This window comes from Neolamprologus brichardi, chromosome 1 (assembly GCF_056152115.1).
Source record: "Neolamprologus brichardi isolate AB-2024 chromosome 1, ASM5615211v1, whole genome shotgun sequence".
Classification (NCBI taxonomy): domain Eukaryota; kingdom Metazoa; phylum Chordata; class Actinopteri; order Cichliformes; family Cichlidae; genus Neolamprologus; species Neolamprologus brichardi.
Genome location: NC_142104.1, coordinates 26,746,453 through 26,762,123, shown reverse-complemented (window position 1 = coordinate 26,762,123; position 15,671 = coordinate 26,746,453). Strand labels below are relative to the sequence as shown.

The following is a 15,671-nucleotide window of genomic DNA, read 5'->3' as shown; positions in this document are numbered from 1 at the left end:
TTTATTTCCCCATAAAACTGGAACGTTTATTTTGTTGTTGCTGGTTTTTTTTCCTTCTTCTTTTTTCATTTTAACTCTAAGCAAACATGAAGTCATAAATAACAGCATGTACCACTGGCAAAGTTACACAACATACACACACGGAGCGTGATTACAATGCCAAAACAAAGTACTTGAACAGACACATGTTGAATACATGATAAACAGTGCACAATAAAAAAATAATAAAAAATGTAAATATTGTACTTTGGATAAATGCATCAGCAAAACAGATTGTAACCATCTGCAGTCTGACGTGCAGCTCAGATTCACATGTTAACAGACAGACAGCTCTCAGGCCTGTCTCCAGGATGTGTCTGTATTTAGATCATTCATAGCCGATGATACACTTTGTCCCCCGAAAAGCTTTTTTTCTTCTTTTTTTTGACAACAGAGCTGTGATTTTTCCACAACTCAGGCTGTTTCCACATTGCTGATCATGCCTGTACACCAACATCGTATAGACAAATACACACATACAGCACACATACACACACACACTCACATTCGTTATTCCATAGGCTCATGAGGCACTAAGAACAGTCCAGTCTTCCCAGCAGTCCGAGGTCTCCTTGTTTCAGTGTACCTGAATGACACTGCAGCGAGTTCAGCTGTAGTAGATGATTTCTGGTATCTGCCCGTCCTCCACGGATGTGCCGTTGTTATTTCCAGGTGAACTAAAAAAGAAAAATGTTGTCTTGGCCCCCGATGCCAATTCCTGGGTCACTTTCTTTAACCCTTTAGTGCCGTAATGCGAGTCGGGGCCCTGAGTTATAAAATGAAAAAGACAGACGTTAAATTAAGCTCATTTTCAATCATTCCTTCAATTCAGTTTTCAAATACAGCGACCTCAGGCTGACCTTTAAGGTGGCGCACGCAGTGTAGCTGACGTTGGGTAGGATTTCCACGGGCTCTTTGAACATCACTCGGAACGTGTTTGCTGTGCCATCGCAGCTGAAACCTGTCTCGTTCTGTCCCAGTGTGATGCGTTTGTCGCTCTCTATGATCTACGGAGGAACAGGAGAAGGTCTTCACTGAATGTACAACAACAAAATCAACTTCTTACACAGCTGGCAGCATCAGTGTCACATCTGTTTACTGGTGGATTTCTGTAGCTGTAACAAATGTGGAAGCCCCCTGAAATAAACTGTGACACAGCACATATTCAGCTATGTCTCTTCTTACTGGGGACTAAAGTTAACAGGCACAGAGACCAGCCTGTGACCGCTAAACTGCTGAATTCAGTCGTCGATTGTTTACGCCTGTGTGACTGGGGTTTTAGTTTAGTTTAGATGAGCAGCAGCGATAGGAGGGATCACACGCATAAAGGGCCCCAGGCTATACTTTGAAATGCAGGGATGATGCAAATATTGGACCTTTACATCACAGATTGTAATCAGAACATCTACCAAGCACTGTAAGAACCTGGGCTGTTCACTGGTGTGCAGAAGCTTCTGTTAGACTTTTTAACAAATACAGGGAACTGAACAAGTCAGTTGGCATTTGATGGCACATTTTTAGTAAAATAACTGAAAGGCAAACACGTGTCAGGGCTTGGTGTGTGACAGAGATAAAAGGTCAGCTACTGAACACTCGCTTTTAGCAATCGCACATGTTTTATCTTAAAGCTTGTGTTCAAGCAGGAAACAGAGAAACCCGTCATATAAAGAGGAATTATAAATTACACAATAAAAGAGAGTGAGTTTACCATAAAGCAGATCTAGACAGCACACCCTTTTTTGGTATCTTTATTGCATATTTTGGAAAGGATATTACTACTGGTTTCTGTGTTCAGATTTCTAATTTCCCCACTTACCGGTATTTTTTTAACATTATTTCAGCTTTTTTCATAAAAGCAATGTTTTTATCTTTATTGCCAATGTGTGAGCGGACTGTAACGTTACTTAAAAAATAAGATATTTTCCAGCTCTGGGTTACCTCCAAGCAGCCTGTGCAGTAACCTTAATGTGAGGGACTCAGATGAGTTGCCCGCTCCTTAACGCCTTGCCTTTGTCTCTTTCTTCCATTCCTCTACAGCACCAACACTGAGCAATACTGGCTATTTTAGATTGGAAATGGAGCCCACTAATTTATAATGTATGCTTTCCTTCCTGCTAATGGTACTGCTAGCAAAATCTGATGTGACTAGAAACACTAGCTGGCTAGATTGACTCTAAAGCTAAGAGGATTAATAACAGTAACTAATGTATTATGTGTGTATTATATAAAACGATGCTGACTTTAGCCTGTAATTATAGAATAAAAGCTTTGATGCATAAATAACAGTAATAAATAACAGAAATACCCAAGGGTAATGTCAGGGTTCAGTTAGCTCACTATAAGTATTATACTGGTATAAGGAACTGAGGCATACAGATTATACACTGGCGTCTCGCTTGCTTTTACACTGAAGAACATTATTCTGAAATTGTCCCACAATTTGTAGATTTGCAGTTTTTTGCAAAACAGTGAAACTCTGTCTCTGCTGTTACTGAACTCAGTAGCGCTTATTTTTCCATTCTTTTGTTTCCCTTGTCCCAATCTTTTGACAGGTGTTGCTGCCATCAAATTCAGAAGGAGCTGATGTTTTTCATTCAGTGGTAAAAAAGTTCTTATTTTAAACATGTGACATTTTTCTGTGAATAAATTACATGTTTATGAGATTTGCACTGTATTCTGTTTTTGTTTACATTTCACTCTCCATCCCAATTTCTTTGGACATGACACACAGTATACAAAGCTGCACGACAGTCTTATGTATATCTCATCATTATTTTGGCCAATGCTAGCTCTTAGTTTGAGCATATGCTGTATGCTCATGCGAGCTACAGAAACCTGGCTGCAGTTTAGTTAAAGCCTTGAGGAATAATTTGGGGGGATTTTACACACTGAGCCCTTAATTTATAGTTTAAAGCTAAGATATATTAAAGTGAGGATTGATGCTTGTGTTACCACAACTCTGTATTTTAGAAAAGTTGTTTTTCAAAGTTGATGTTTTGTTTTTTACTTGCTGGCAATAATATAAAAATGAAATGACACTGAGTTCTACTAAAAAGTTATAAACCCACTCATCAGCAGTGTAAGTATTTTTTCTTGAACCTCATTATGTCTCCGTGCCAGAAGTTACCTGTATGTTGACCTGATAGTCAGTGGGTCCATGTATGGAACCATACAAGCCAAAGCCCACTATGGATATTCTTCTGTTAACATTGAATCTGCAGAGAGAGAAAGAGATGGAAAGAAAATGAGAAAAAAATCAAGTGTTAATAATTAAAAAACAAAAAAAACAACCATCAAGCCTCCGCTCACCTGATCCTGTCGCTGGTACCACTGTACCCCCATCGACTCTCAACCTGCTGGAATCTATTAATGCTGCACTCCTCCCCCCTGAGGCAGCAGCGAGGCCTGTCGATGTAGTCGACCCGCGGTTTGGGGTTTACTGTAAAGTGTAAAAACAGATTTACCACCTCCCGATCGAACAATATTCCAGACTGGGCAGGCCCTGTTGCACAAGAAAGAATATCAAACTGGTTTCTGTGGTTTGAGTTGTACATGAGGAACATGATGGATATGCTTAGTGATGGCTGAACTGGTAAGAAGAGTGTTGCAAACATCACAGCATTGCAAATAAACTCATATTTCTGTGATTCACTTACCGGCAGCAAACTCCTCAACAGTCATGAGCGGGAAGCGGATGAGCGGGAGGGCTTTCCCCAGAACCTTCTGTTTGTTCTCCGCGGTCAGAGGAAGCTGTTGCCTGTAACACTCAGCCTCCGCCCAGCGGACCACCGCTCCAAACAGACGGTTCTCCCTGATGCTTAGTGTGTCTCTTTCAAGCACCGCGCAAAGAGTGTCTACACATGCAAATACACAAAAGTCTTAATATTTAACAACTCGCATGCAAACCGTGGACAAGAAAACACCTGATCATAAACGCTCACATACCAAGGTCAATATCTGTAAATCCCTCTGCATTTATTGCATCTGCTGTGCTTTTGTCGATGGTGTCTAAGCAGAGACTGGCGAGCTGAGGCTCATCAAATAACCTGGCCTGTAACGAGACCACAAAAGTATCCGTGTAAGTGTCTTGAACGCACCAAAGGAGGGTATCGAATTTACCCCAAACACGTTAGAACAAGCAAAAACAAAACTGAAAGTTTAATGCAAACACTAAAACAATCTAAGTTGGGTGGAACTTCATAATGCTAATGAATAAATCTCCCAAACCACCACTGCTAATAGAGAAAACACTGCTCAGAATATGGTTGCTTTAGCTGATTTACAGTATTGTTTATAGTTTTGTTCTAGTTGCTGCTGAGACCTTTTCTACCCCCCAATCAGATTCAGTAGCAGCCTGAGGGCACAGCAGCCAGCCACTGAACAGAATGCTGAACCCAAACAAACGGCAGCATAAACTAAAAATAGAACAGCTAATGTTGTAAAAGTCCTGCCAGCAATGGCTGGGAGTTGGTCTGGTGCTGACACACACACACACACACACACACACACACACACACACACTTAAAAGAAATACAGTTTATCTCTAACTGTAAGAGCTGCTGTTGAACAGATGGTAAGAGCAATGCCAGATTTTCATTAGATTTTTTTAACATATTGCCTGGAAAATGCATTAAAAAAAATACACACAGCTGATATTAAAACCCTATTCATGCCCACCATTAAAGAAATCTGACTCTTTGTAGACTACATAAATCTGACTATCTATATCTAGTGCCATCGAGGAAGGATAATTCAAAACCAAGCAAGTTAACTTGCAGAATTAAAAAGAATATTTCAACATTAAAAAATTGACAAACCGAAAGTACAATCCAGGCCATCTGGATCTCTCAGTTTTAACGTAAAGGATGCACTATAGTCGAGGAGAGTGAAAGTAACCTGAGTGAGAAGCATAAATGCGTTGTCAGCTCTGAGATGTTTGGTGAGGAACTCCACGCAGTGCCCCTCCAGAGCAGGGACTGCATACTTCTTAGCCGTGTACAGAGTCGTCATCACCGTCTCGGGACCAATGTGGACCTCGTCAGAATAGAGGAACCTGTAGAGAGGAAACAGGCACCAGAACAAAGGGAACAATTACATTTTCATAGTTATTCTACGTAAATTCTGAATATTTGTAGGCCATGCTAAGTTGGAGGTGCCGCAACATTTTGAGTTATTAAATAAACCTCTATATAATTTTCGGCTGTGGTGGTACCTTTCCAGATGTGCAAATTGCAAATTCGCAAACAAGGCACACCGTAACCATCAGTGATGCCACATTTTTAGCTTAATAACTGAAGGGTTTGATTTTGAGATAATAACCCCAAATTTTGATTTAGCTGTGCCTGAGATTTTTTATTTCCAATGGCAGGAACAAGTTCATACAAACATCACTACTCATTTGGCATAAACTGAAATGGTCCTCTAGATAATCACAACAGTTCTTTACTCATTATTAGCTTGAATCACCAGACACCCTGAGATACTATCACAATATTTCCCTCATGATTTGCTATAATTGTAATTTTTACCATTTTGCAATAAGCTGAGTATTTCAATAAGATATACAGTTATTTATTACCTAAATATGTCATCAAAGTATCTGTTTTATCCAATAATATAAAGTTATGTGCTTCAGTTATTTTTCTGTTGAAAAAATGAGATTGTCAAGCATAACAACAATGTCACTAAAATCATCCATCAATGTTGCCATAAGATGGAGTGGGTGGGCTATCAGTCTGTGATTGAATGGGGTCAAGTTGGCAATTATATACTTTGTCCAGCTGAGTGTGTCCATCATTTGTGGTGATAGGTTTTTTTTTTTCAGTTGAGCCCATGTATTGTAAGTTTGCTTGGCTAGCATTATCTTTTCCTGCACCACCATCCTAAATCAGAATCAGAATTCTAATTTAGGATGGTGGTGCAGGAGATGAGCCCTCTTCTTAGTAGAGTAGTATTACAGGGTGTTTTCATGTACTTATTATTTATCTGTTTATTTTCATTCATCTAATAAAATATCGATATTTGGTGTCCCTGCGTCGATACAATATCGTGAAACTGTACTGTATCAATATACCCCCCCACCCCCCTTCTAGTTTTTTACCTTTCAAATTCTTTAATTAAAAAGAAAAGGTCTGAAGGTCACTTTGCTGTGAGACCTCTAAAATGAGGTAGTCAAATTAATAAGTGATAAACTGTTTTTTTAATACAGTACGTTAGAGCGAGGTTTCGTATTTTTCATTAGGCCTATAATTGGTTACCTTCTTTGTATCAACAACAGCTCAGAACGTAAACTTTATATCACCACATAAGCGCCTTGACTTTGATTAACTTTTAAATGCTGTTTTTAATGTTTATGTACACTTGGATCATGAGGTATGCATATTGGTTTTTACCACCCGGAAATAGTGTGGTACTAGGTGGTCTCGAATGCAGGCAGGGCTTGGGGTTCACCTGTCCTACCTGAGCAGCGCGAGGAAGGCGGCCGGCTCCACATCAGGCAGCTCGATTTCAGCAGAGGTCGTGGCCATCCCACCGTTAAACATGGCATCAAAAACGGCACTGCCAGCGGCCAGGACGAACTTATGGGCCGGTATCCTCTGGGCCTGTCTTCCTTTCCCGACTATGAACCTGACGTCGCTGAGAAGCTCGTTGTTGAAGAGGAAGGCGAAGCGCTCCTTTAGGGACCTCTTCGTCGCCTGCCAGTTGTACATGGGCTCCCGGTGAAGGCCGAGGACGGGCGGGGAGCCGGACGGGGTAGGAGCGGAGGCTGGGACGTTGGAGAGCGCTGCTGGTGCTCCGCAATGAGCCGAGTTGGATGCTGCCTCCTGACCGTCATGGTTTGACGGCAATCCGCCACCACTGCTCCCGGTCGCCATAACGACACACTGTTTTTAAGCGTACTTCTACAGAAACGGCCTCGTTATTTGCACGCAGACACGCACTCGCCGTAATGTTTTTGTTGTTATTCATTTACGTGGTATCCATCGCAGCAGACGCCATCACTCATCACTAGCTACCTGCTAGCTACAGAGTCTCCGGAAGTAGCGTGAGTATACTTCCTCCAAAATACATTTTGTCCTGAAACTTTATTGTTCACTTCTAGATGAAAAAAAAAAACTTGAACAGTGTCTTAACATACAGATTTTTTTTTCTTTTTATCTATGTGACCGTTTTGGGCACAATACAATCGGCAAATATGTTAAATAGAATAGAATTAAAATAATAAAATTCTTATTAAAAGCAGCGTTTATACATTCAAACGTGGACGGACGTGTGAGCAAGAGGCACTACACTCTATTTTTTAATTTTTTAAAAATATTTTTTGATCATTACACAATTGGCGCCTTAATTCAAACTTAAAAATGTAAACAAATAAATAAATACATGTGTAATTTATAAAAACAAATAATAAGCCATCAAAAACTGATTTATAAAGGTCAGGCATCAATTGTAAACTTTTTATCAGATATTAGCTGCTGTGTGCTATAATTTTTAAAAACCTATTTTAATTATTAACCATAAAGTTAAAAATTGTCTCTCATACTGAATACTCATTCAGTATTTATTGGCAAATATTGGCTTGAATACCCTATTCACTATAGTAATTCAAACAATTACAAAGCATATAGATCAACCCTCTGTGAACTAAGAGAATCATTTATGCTTACTTTATTAAAAATGTTATGGCAGAAGGGTTGAAATTGGAGTAATATGGTTGAAAGGGTATCTTACTTTTATTTGTAGCTCATGACATAAATGACATAAATAAATACTCAGGACCACCAAAATACTGATTAATAATATTTTATATGCTTTTAACACATGTTTGTAATATTTGTTCTATATGCATGGTAACAGTGTTACAAATCGGTGCTACGATTAGTGTTTTCTTAGAAAAAAGATTCAGCTGTGAATTGCAATAGACTGTGAATTAATAAATGCAGGTGTACTAATAAAGAAATAAAACGCTGAAATTTAATTGTCTTCTTTTGGCTAGTGAAACACTTAATCCAGTGAGAAAAGATTAGAAAATGCTAAATATGTCAAAGAAGACTGACGTTTTGTCGACCAGTGGTAGCTATCAACACAAGGATGAAAGTGCCACTTCATCTTTGTCATGTTGTCTCATGGTCTCACTGCTTGTCTATTCTTTTGTCAGGTCGAATAGGTTTCAGTAACAGGACTGTTAGATTCTTCTTTAAAATATGTCAATGTTTAATAAATTGGTTTAAAAATCACAAGAGACGCTGCAAAACAAAATGGTGGATTTATAACTTATTTCAAATCGTATATTTGACAATAATATCTTTGGATAATTGATTTCAACAACTGGGTTCAAATTTAGTCTCAGAACAAAAGTAATTTACACACCAAATGTATGTTTAAGTATTTTGTGCTGTTTTTTGTTTTATCCACTTTTCTTTATTCTCCTATTATAAACCTCCTCATCCTTGCTTGAAGTTTTCCAGTTGACCGCTGGGTGTCAGTGTCTCTTCGTTAAAAACAAACAAACAAGCAAAACCGTTTTTTTTTCGCAGATGGTAAAATATATATTTTTGTTAAGCACAATGAAGCTGCCCGAGAACAAACATCTTAATTTCTCATTTAGGACGAATATAAAGTTGTGGCGTCCCTGTCCTATTTTGTTGTTTTGTAATTTTTTTGTATTTTTCATGGACTATCATATAAATTCATTTGCACAGCCCCTATATGTATTATTTTACTGTTCCCTCCAGCTTAGTATTTGGATGTATAGAATAATATTAATGAATAAAAAAAAATCGCCACTTCCATCAAATCAGAGATAAAAAGAGAGTAAAAAATGTTTCAAGAAGAAGAAGAAGAGAAAGGCACGAGAATTGTTAATTTACGACATTAAGTTCTGCAGAAAGTCGTTTTTTTGACGTTTTTTTTCCAGGTGAGGGCCCGCCCCCACCATCTGAAAGCTGAAGCTCGTTTGGGTGTAGTGCATGTGTAGGTAAACTGAAAGAGAGAGAGGAGAGGAGAGCAGGCCGACAGACCAGACAAGATTGAGCATGCATGCGGGAGCCGAGCTCAAAGTTTCATTTTTTTCCGGCAAAACTCTGACTTTCCTCCCATCCTGTGAAATGTAACTCGCAAGCTAAGCATGAACATTTTCTGGGGCTGATTCATTTAATTTGAAATTTTAAGTTCTCGCTCAGACAAATCGCTCATAGTCGGTGCGCAATGAGCGCGTCTGCGGGAACGGGAGTGTTCCTGCTCTCCCTGATGTCTATCCCCATCTGCTATTTATTCAATTCTCTCATTTACAGCAACAGGTACGTGGAAACTGGTTCACATATTAACTGTTGGACTTCCGACTTCCACCATCAGCAGCGAGGAGTAACTACTCTGAGAATCATTTATCTGTTTTTTTCCCCCATGCAGTGCTGAAGCTTTCTTCTTCGCTTGGTGCACAACAGTTCTTATTCTGGCCATTTCAGCTCGTTTTATGCTTAAAAAGAAGACTCCAGTAGATCCACTTTTTTATGGTAGGATTTCTCAAATGCACGTTTCTTGCTTTGACCAACAGCGAGCGAGGTTAGTGTTCATTACAGATCAAAGCTCGAGCTAGGACCTTCTGCATATTGTACCTATAAAAACCTGTTGCAGTATTTAAAAAGCAGTGATATTCAAAGCAGCACGTAATGTTTGCAAGTTGTCCTGTCTTTAATTAGAAATTAATATATCAAATATACATCTGTGAAGTGTATGCAGTGCATGCATTCCTCAGTGTGGTGAATCTGATCATTGGACTGGAGCAAGACAACATCATTGATGGATTTGTGACATTTTACCTCAAAGAGGCAAGTGTTGCTCTATTGTGTCCAGATTATGAATGCCCCCACTTCGTCACAGTTTTACTGATAAATCTACATCGTGTTTCAGGCAGATCCACATGTCAACACAGCACATGGGCACATGATATCCTACTGGGATGGCTGCGTGCACTATCTCATGTATCTGCTCATGATTGCTGCAATAACTTGGGGGTAAGAGCTGTCTTGTTTCCAATGTTATTCACCACAGCTGCATCACTAAGTAAGGAAAATATCTGCCACTTAATCCCATCCATATTATACTGTTTGATAAGATAATCTTGATAATGTATTTATATACCTAACGCTTTGAAACTACAATATGATCATCTGGCTTTGCTACATGGTTTGGGCAGGGACAATTACAGAGCTATTGGACTCTACTGGGTGGGATCTTTTCTCATGCGTGCAATGGTCTACATTCTTGGGAATGCTGTGGGTAAGTACACTAAAAATAATGGGATGCTTTTAGATGGCCTGTGTAGGGTAACCCCCCCCCCAACCACACACACATACACACACATGCACACACACACACACACACACACACACACAAACTTTTATATCCTACTTGCTTACAGGGATTTAAACTAGATCATTTCTGATCTAGTTTTTCCCTCATTTTTCCCCAGGGAAGTATGGGACTCACGTTGGCCCTCTCTTCATCCTCCATTTGTTGTACATCTCAGTGTCGGTGTGGGCTTGCTTCCGCATCTTTTGTCAGCCTTCTGCACGGGACGTTGAGCTATCAGTAAGAACCTGACCGCCGCCCCTCTCACAGAGAAAACACCTACTTTTATTGCCCTTAGTCCAATCCATCAGTGAGTCCGTCTCAGGTGTCTGTGAGATTATTCTGATGAGTAATTACCACCACAGAAACAGTGCAAAAAAAATGTATGGGCACATTTCTCAGAGTCACACAAAATGACGACATATTCATCAAAAGTGTTCACGAGTTCCTGCATTCACAATATTCCATCGTTCCCATGAGTATTAATTAAAACTGGCAGAGCCTTTCTCTGTAAAGTATAATATGTAATTACTATGTTTTGTTTTATATCCTTGAGGTGAATTTTTTCTTCAGCAAAGACTGATACATGTTGAGCTGATAAGTCGCTTTACATAAAGAACTGAGGGATAAAGACATAAAACGACAGGAATGTTTATTATTATGCTTTTAGTTGAGCTACAGAGTGTTGTTATGTTGTTATGTCAACAACAATTACAATACAGTGCATTATAAGTTAGGCAAATATGTCTTTGATAGTAGATATATTTAAACATAACTGAAGTTTAAACAGATGCCCATTTATTGGTGACATTTCTTTCTGAAGGGCAGCACGGTGGCACGGTGGTTACAACTGTTGCCGCACAGCAAGAAGGTCCTGAGTTCAATTCCGCCTTTCTGTGTGGAGTTTGCATGTTCTCCCTCTGGGTACTCCGGCTTCCTCCCACAGTCCAAAGGCATGCAGTTTGTGGGGATAGGTTAATTGGTTAATCCAAATTGCCCGTAGGTGTGAATGTGAGCGCGAATGGTGTCTGTCCCTGTGTGTTAGCCCTGCAACAGACTGGCGACCTGTCCAGGGTGTACCCCACCTCTGTCCCCAATCTCAGTCCACGAGGGCAGGTGTCCCTGCAGGTTTTAGATGTGTCCTGGATCCATCACAGCTGATTTAAATGGATAAATTACCTTCTCAACATGTCTTGAAGTTCTCCAGAGGCCTGGTAATGAACTAATCATGTGATTCAGGTGTGTTGACCCAGGGTGATATCTAAAACCTGCAGGGACACCAGCCCTCGTGGACTGGGATTGGGGACCCCTAGGTTAAAGTGTCTTATCTGCTGGAAACACATCCATACTTTGCATCTGCAAATGTTAGTGTTGCTGTTGTGTTCTCAGGACATCGAGAAGGCTCAGAGGGCAGGCTTGCTCCGCAGACCTGTGGACTTGGTATTCATCATCTACCTCATTCCAGCGCTGGCTTTCTGTGTGTTCAGAGGCCTGGTAAGAAACCTCATGGTGATCTGCTTGCCCAGCACGCACACAACTCTAGATTACTTTCTTAGCGTTGGGTGTCTCTCACATATCAAACTGTTATGTTATGTGTTCGAGGTTGTTCTTGACTGTTCTAGCAAATGGTGCCAAGACTACACACAACAGTATGAGCCATACCTCAAAGACCCTTCAGCCTACCCTAAAGTACAGGTAACACGGTGACAGTAAACACTCCAAAAACGTCACTCTAATGCTGTAATGTTAAGCCACATATCTAAAAAAGTAAACTGTGTTACTATTTGACAGATGCTGGTGAGCATGCTGTATTCTGGGCCCTACTACATCATTACTCTGTATGGGCTGTTGGTCCCAGGATGTGACTGGATGCCAGACCTGACTCTTGTACACTCGGGAGCATTGGCACAGGTACTGTTGATCTCTGTATACAGTGAGGGGCCCCAGGTATGATTTACATTAGACACCTAACGTCTCTTACTTATCTGGAATATCTGGAAACCAAATGTCTAAGTGATGAAAGGGTTGTCAGGTTTTAAAAATGAAGGTCATGTGAAAGAGTCGTTTACAGTCTTTTGTTTTCCCACATGACATCATAGATCCAGGTAGATTATGTAATGTTACACAGAGACTGAGAGCCGGCTTCTGGCCAGTTCGGTAAACTTTCTCCTCTGTAGTGATTGCAAGTTGGTCTTTGTTTAGCGTACTCTTCAGAGCTGACAGACTCCAGTGGCTCTATTTACATCTAAAGATGGAAAGTGAAGAGTTGTGGGAGCGGCTATTGGACTGATCACATCTCCACTGCACAATGCAGCCATTGTGTTTGAGCTGCAGGCTGGCGCGTCACTCATCGGCAGGATAAGGGCAGAAGCTGACTTCAGACCAAGAGGAATGGTGGTATTGGTGGTATTCACTTAAATGTCAGCTGTTCAGCCAGGATATAAATAGGAAGGTTGATCCTCTGGCAGCCTTGGTTGCTATGAAACATGTCATGTGTCAGCAGCTTTCTACGAAAAGGTAAATGACAGAAGTGTATTAGATTGAAAATCATCTGAGGATCAGTGGTGGTGCCAGAATGCAGGCATCGTCAGTCCAGTAAAGGAATAATTCACTCCAAAACAGCTGTTACTTTGTTTGTTTTATGCTTCAAATGGGTTTCCTGTGTAAGCCCTTTTTGCTCTGTTATTGTAGATAGATCATTGCTTCCAGCAAGAAAATGTGGGCTTTAGCATCACAGGATTTCCTATAAGATTTATGACTTTGAACTGATGTTTAATACTAATACATGATAATAAGACAATAATGTGCCCAAATTTCTCACTATCCCAGACCACTGAGATTCTGTGGGACAAAACAACAACTAAAAATCTTAGTTAGTTTAGTTTTTTATTTTCTATTATTTTCTGTTTTGATTTTTTTTTTAAATTCAGTTTAGTTTCAGTTAGGATATTTCTGCTATATTCTTATTTTATTTTTGTTAGTTTTCCAACTTCACAAAACAATTTCAATTTTTTTTTATTTAGTTTTTATTTCTGTTAACTAACATTTTTCTGCTTTTAGTTTGGTTTTAGTTAACTATATTAACCCTGGTGCTGACATCTAATTCTATCTCGTTTTCTAAAATTCATAATTCTTCCAGCGCTTTGGTTGTTAAATTACAAAAAAAAAAAGGGGGGGTAGAAAATTGAATTGATTCTATCATTTTTTTTACATCATGAGCTCATAATATTGTTAAAAATATAAGAGATATTTAAGACCAAGATACACGGTATGGACAAAAGTATTGGGCAGCACCTTTTAGTGACTGATTTCAGGTGTTTCGTTCAGTATTGAGCTGTGCATCCACCCTTTATAAACATTTGTCCTTCTAAACAGCTCACTGAATTTGAGTGCAGCAAGTCAGTGTCTGAAATTTCTTCCCTCCTAGATAGATAATGCTTTGGGGCTTGTGTTTCTGGCCTGTACACTTTAGTTCCAGTGGAGGGGACTCTTAAAGCTTCAGGTTACAAAGACATTTTTGACTATTAACAGTTTAGGGAAGGGCCTTTTTCGTTCCCAGCATCTCTGTGCACCATGCCATAAAGCAAGGCCCATGAAGGTTTGGTCAAATGAGTAGAGTGGAAGAACTTGACTTGACACAGCCCTGACCTTAACCCCATTTACCACCTTTGGGATCAACCAGAATGGAAGTTGTGAGCCGACCCCTCTTGTCCAACATCAGTGTCAGGCCTTGCAAATACCCTTCTGGGTGAAAGGGCAAATATTTCTACAGGCACCGTTCAAAATCTTGTAGAAAGCCAGAAGAGTGGAAGCTATAGCTGTAAACAGGGACCAACTCCATAGTAATCCCTATGAATTCACAGTGGGATGTCAAACAAGCTCCTGCAGATGTAATATGTAGGTGACTTAAGATCTTTGTCCATATAGTGGTTATATAAGAATCTTGGTGAACATACCAGCTGTGAAGCACATGCTTATTATCCCTCTCTGCTGCGTTTCACAGGCCCAGTTCTCCCACATCGGTGCATCTCTTCACACACGGACACCGTTTTCATACAGAGTACCTGTGGACAGCCAGCCTGTTTTCTTGCTGGTCAATGTGCTGTACATGCTGGTGCCTCAGGCTCTGTGCTACCGCTGCTGCACACAGCCCGCCTTCTTCCTCAGGACAGCGCCAGAGAAGAAAAATGAATGACAGACTGTCGGGGGGAAAGAGAGAGTGCCACAGATGCCAAAGATGCCTAAAATAAAGGCCCGAAGAACTCGCAAATTCCTGCTGTGTTTGCAGTTATTAGCGGTTGCTATTTTAGAGAGGAAACTGCCACCTGTAAACTTCATGGGGCTATGAGGTGCTAGAAATGGACAAAAATGGAAATTGTGCCATCTACTGTTTTTGATCTGCCGCTTTTTATTGAAAATCTCTGTGTGTAAAGCAGCAGCATCCACATAAGGCACGCACAATGTTACACTGCAGGCAATGGTGCGTTAGAGTTGTGTAACAGATTGATATGACTCACAATAATCATTGTTTGGTATAAAAACAAAACTGTCGTTTGTTGCTGAGATTTCTGCACAGTGCCTTCTTGGCAAATAAATGAATGTGTCTGTGCCTTTCACAGTATTTATTAGCTAATAGCAATTTTTTTAAATTTCTTTTAACTTTTTGTTTTTTTATTCAGTGTGGTTTCAGTCAGTTTGCAGAGTGGGCTCCCTTGATTCAGTTTAGTTTTAATTGTCTTAGTAGTTTCCTTGTTAGTCTGAGTTTCCTTAATTACATTTTAATTATTATTGTATGCCAGGGGCAAAATTTAGGAAAATCCTTACAGCTAATGCAATGAAATCTGTAACAAACTAACAAATACTAAAATTAAGGATATTTTCTATTAATTTTTTTCTTTTCCAAGTTCACAAAATCATTTAATTTCATTTTTTGGTCTAGTTTTTATTTTTTTATTTTGTTAACTAAAATGGGGTTTGTTTGTTTTTGTTTTTTTTAACATCTAGTTCTAATTCACAAGCACTGTCTCCCTGCATTAAACAGTTACATCCGTTATATTTGACACCACCACCATCCCACTTTTAGGCGCTCTCTAGCCCTCATACAATCCTGCTTTCATCTTAATGGGATTAATTGTGATGAAGAAAAGCATAGCACTGAAATGAAATAATAGTTATGGAAAATAATAGAAAATAAAAAATAATAGAAACCTAAACCTGCCCTTGTACTGCCATTGCACCGCCTCTTTATTTCATCCTTTGCGTCTTTTATAATCCTCTTGTGT

At 39.7% G+C, this 15,671-nt stretch overlaps 2 protein-coding genes across 6 annotated transcripts; one reads left to right on the top strand and one right to left on the bottom strand.

Moving 5' to 3' along the window:
- Positions 1 to 7,089, bottom strand: LOC102777018 (BTB/POZ domain-containing protein 1-like). 2 transcript variants are annotated; one of them, XM_006780427.3, is made up of 8 exons: positions 6,499 to 7,089; positions 4,936 to 5,092; positions 3,985 to 4,090; positions 3,696 to 3,893; positions 3,349 to 3,541; positions 3,167 to 3,254; positions 900 to 1,046; positions 1 to 805 (listed from the first exon to the last, which is right to left on the bottom strand). In XM_006780427.3, exons 1-8 carry the CDS (start codon positions 6,912 to 6,914, stop codon positions 647 to 649), a joined length of 1,464 nt encoding a protein of 487 aa, XP_006780490.1. In that variant the 5' UTR covers positions 6,915 to 7,089; the 3' UTR covers positions 1 to 646. The 2 variants fall into 2 exon arrangements, with proteins under 2 accessions (XP_006780490.1, XP_006780491.1); XM_006780428.3 differs by having other exon boundaries at positions 3,349 to 3,478.
- On the top strand, positions 6,663 to 15,569 carry LOC102777497 (transmembrane 6 superfamily member 1-like). Of its 4 annotated transcripts, none has more exons than XM_087840022.1 (10): positions 6,663 to 7,084; positions 9,448 to 9,551; positions 9,769 to 9,870; positions 9,953 to 10,052; positions 10,235 to 10,317; positions 10,511 to 10,629; positions 11,779 to 11,883; positions 11,992 to 12,084; positions 12,181 to 12,300; positions 14,393 to 15,569. In XM_087840022.1, exons 2-10 carry the CDS (start codon positions 9,512 to 9,514, stop codon positions 14,582 to 14,584), a joined length of 954 nt encoding a protein of 317 aa, XP_087696148.1. In that variant the 5' UTR covers positions 6,663 to 7,084; positions 9,448 to 9,511; the 3' UTR covers positions 14,585 to 15,569. The 4 variants fall into 4 exon arrangements, with proteins under 4 accessions (XP_087696148.1, XP_087696141.1, XP_087696140.1 ...); XM_087840015.1 differs by lacking the exon at positions 6,663 to 7,084 and adding an exon at positions 8,969 to 9,338; XM_087840014.1 differs by lacking the exon at positions 6,663 to 7,084 and adding an exon at positions 8,969 to 9,338 and having other exon boundaries at positions 11,779 to 12,084.
- The last annotated feature ends 102 nt before the right edge of the window (positions 15,570 to 15,671 follow it).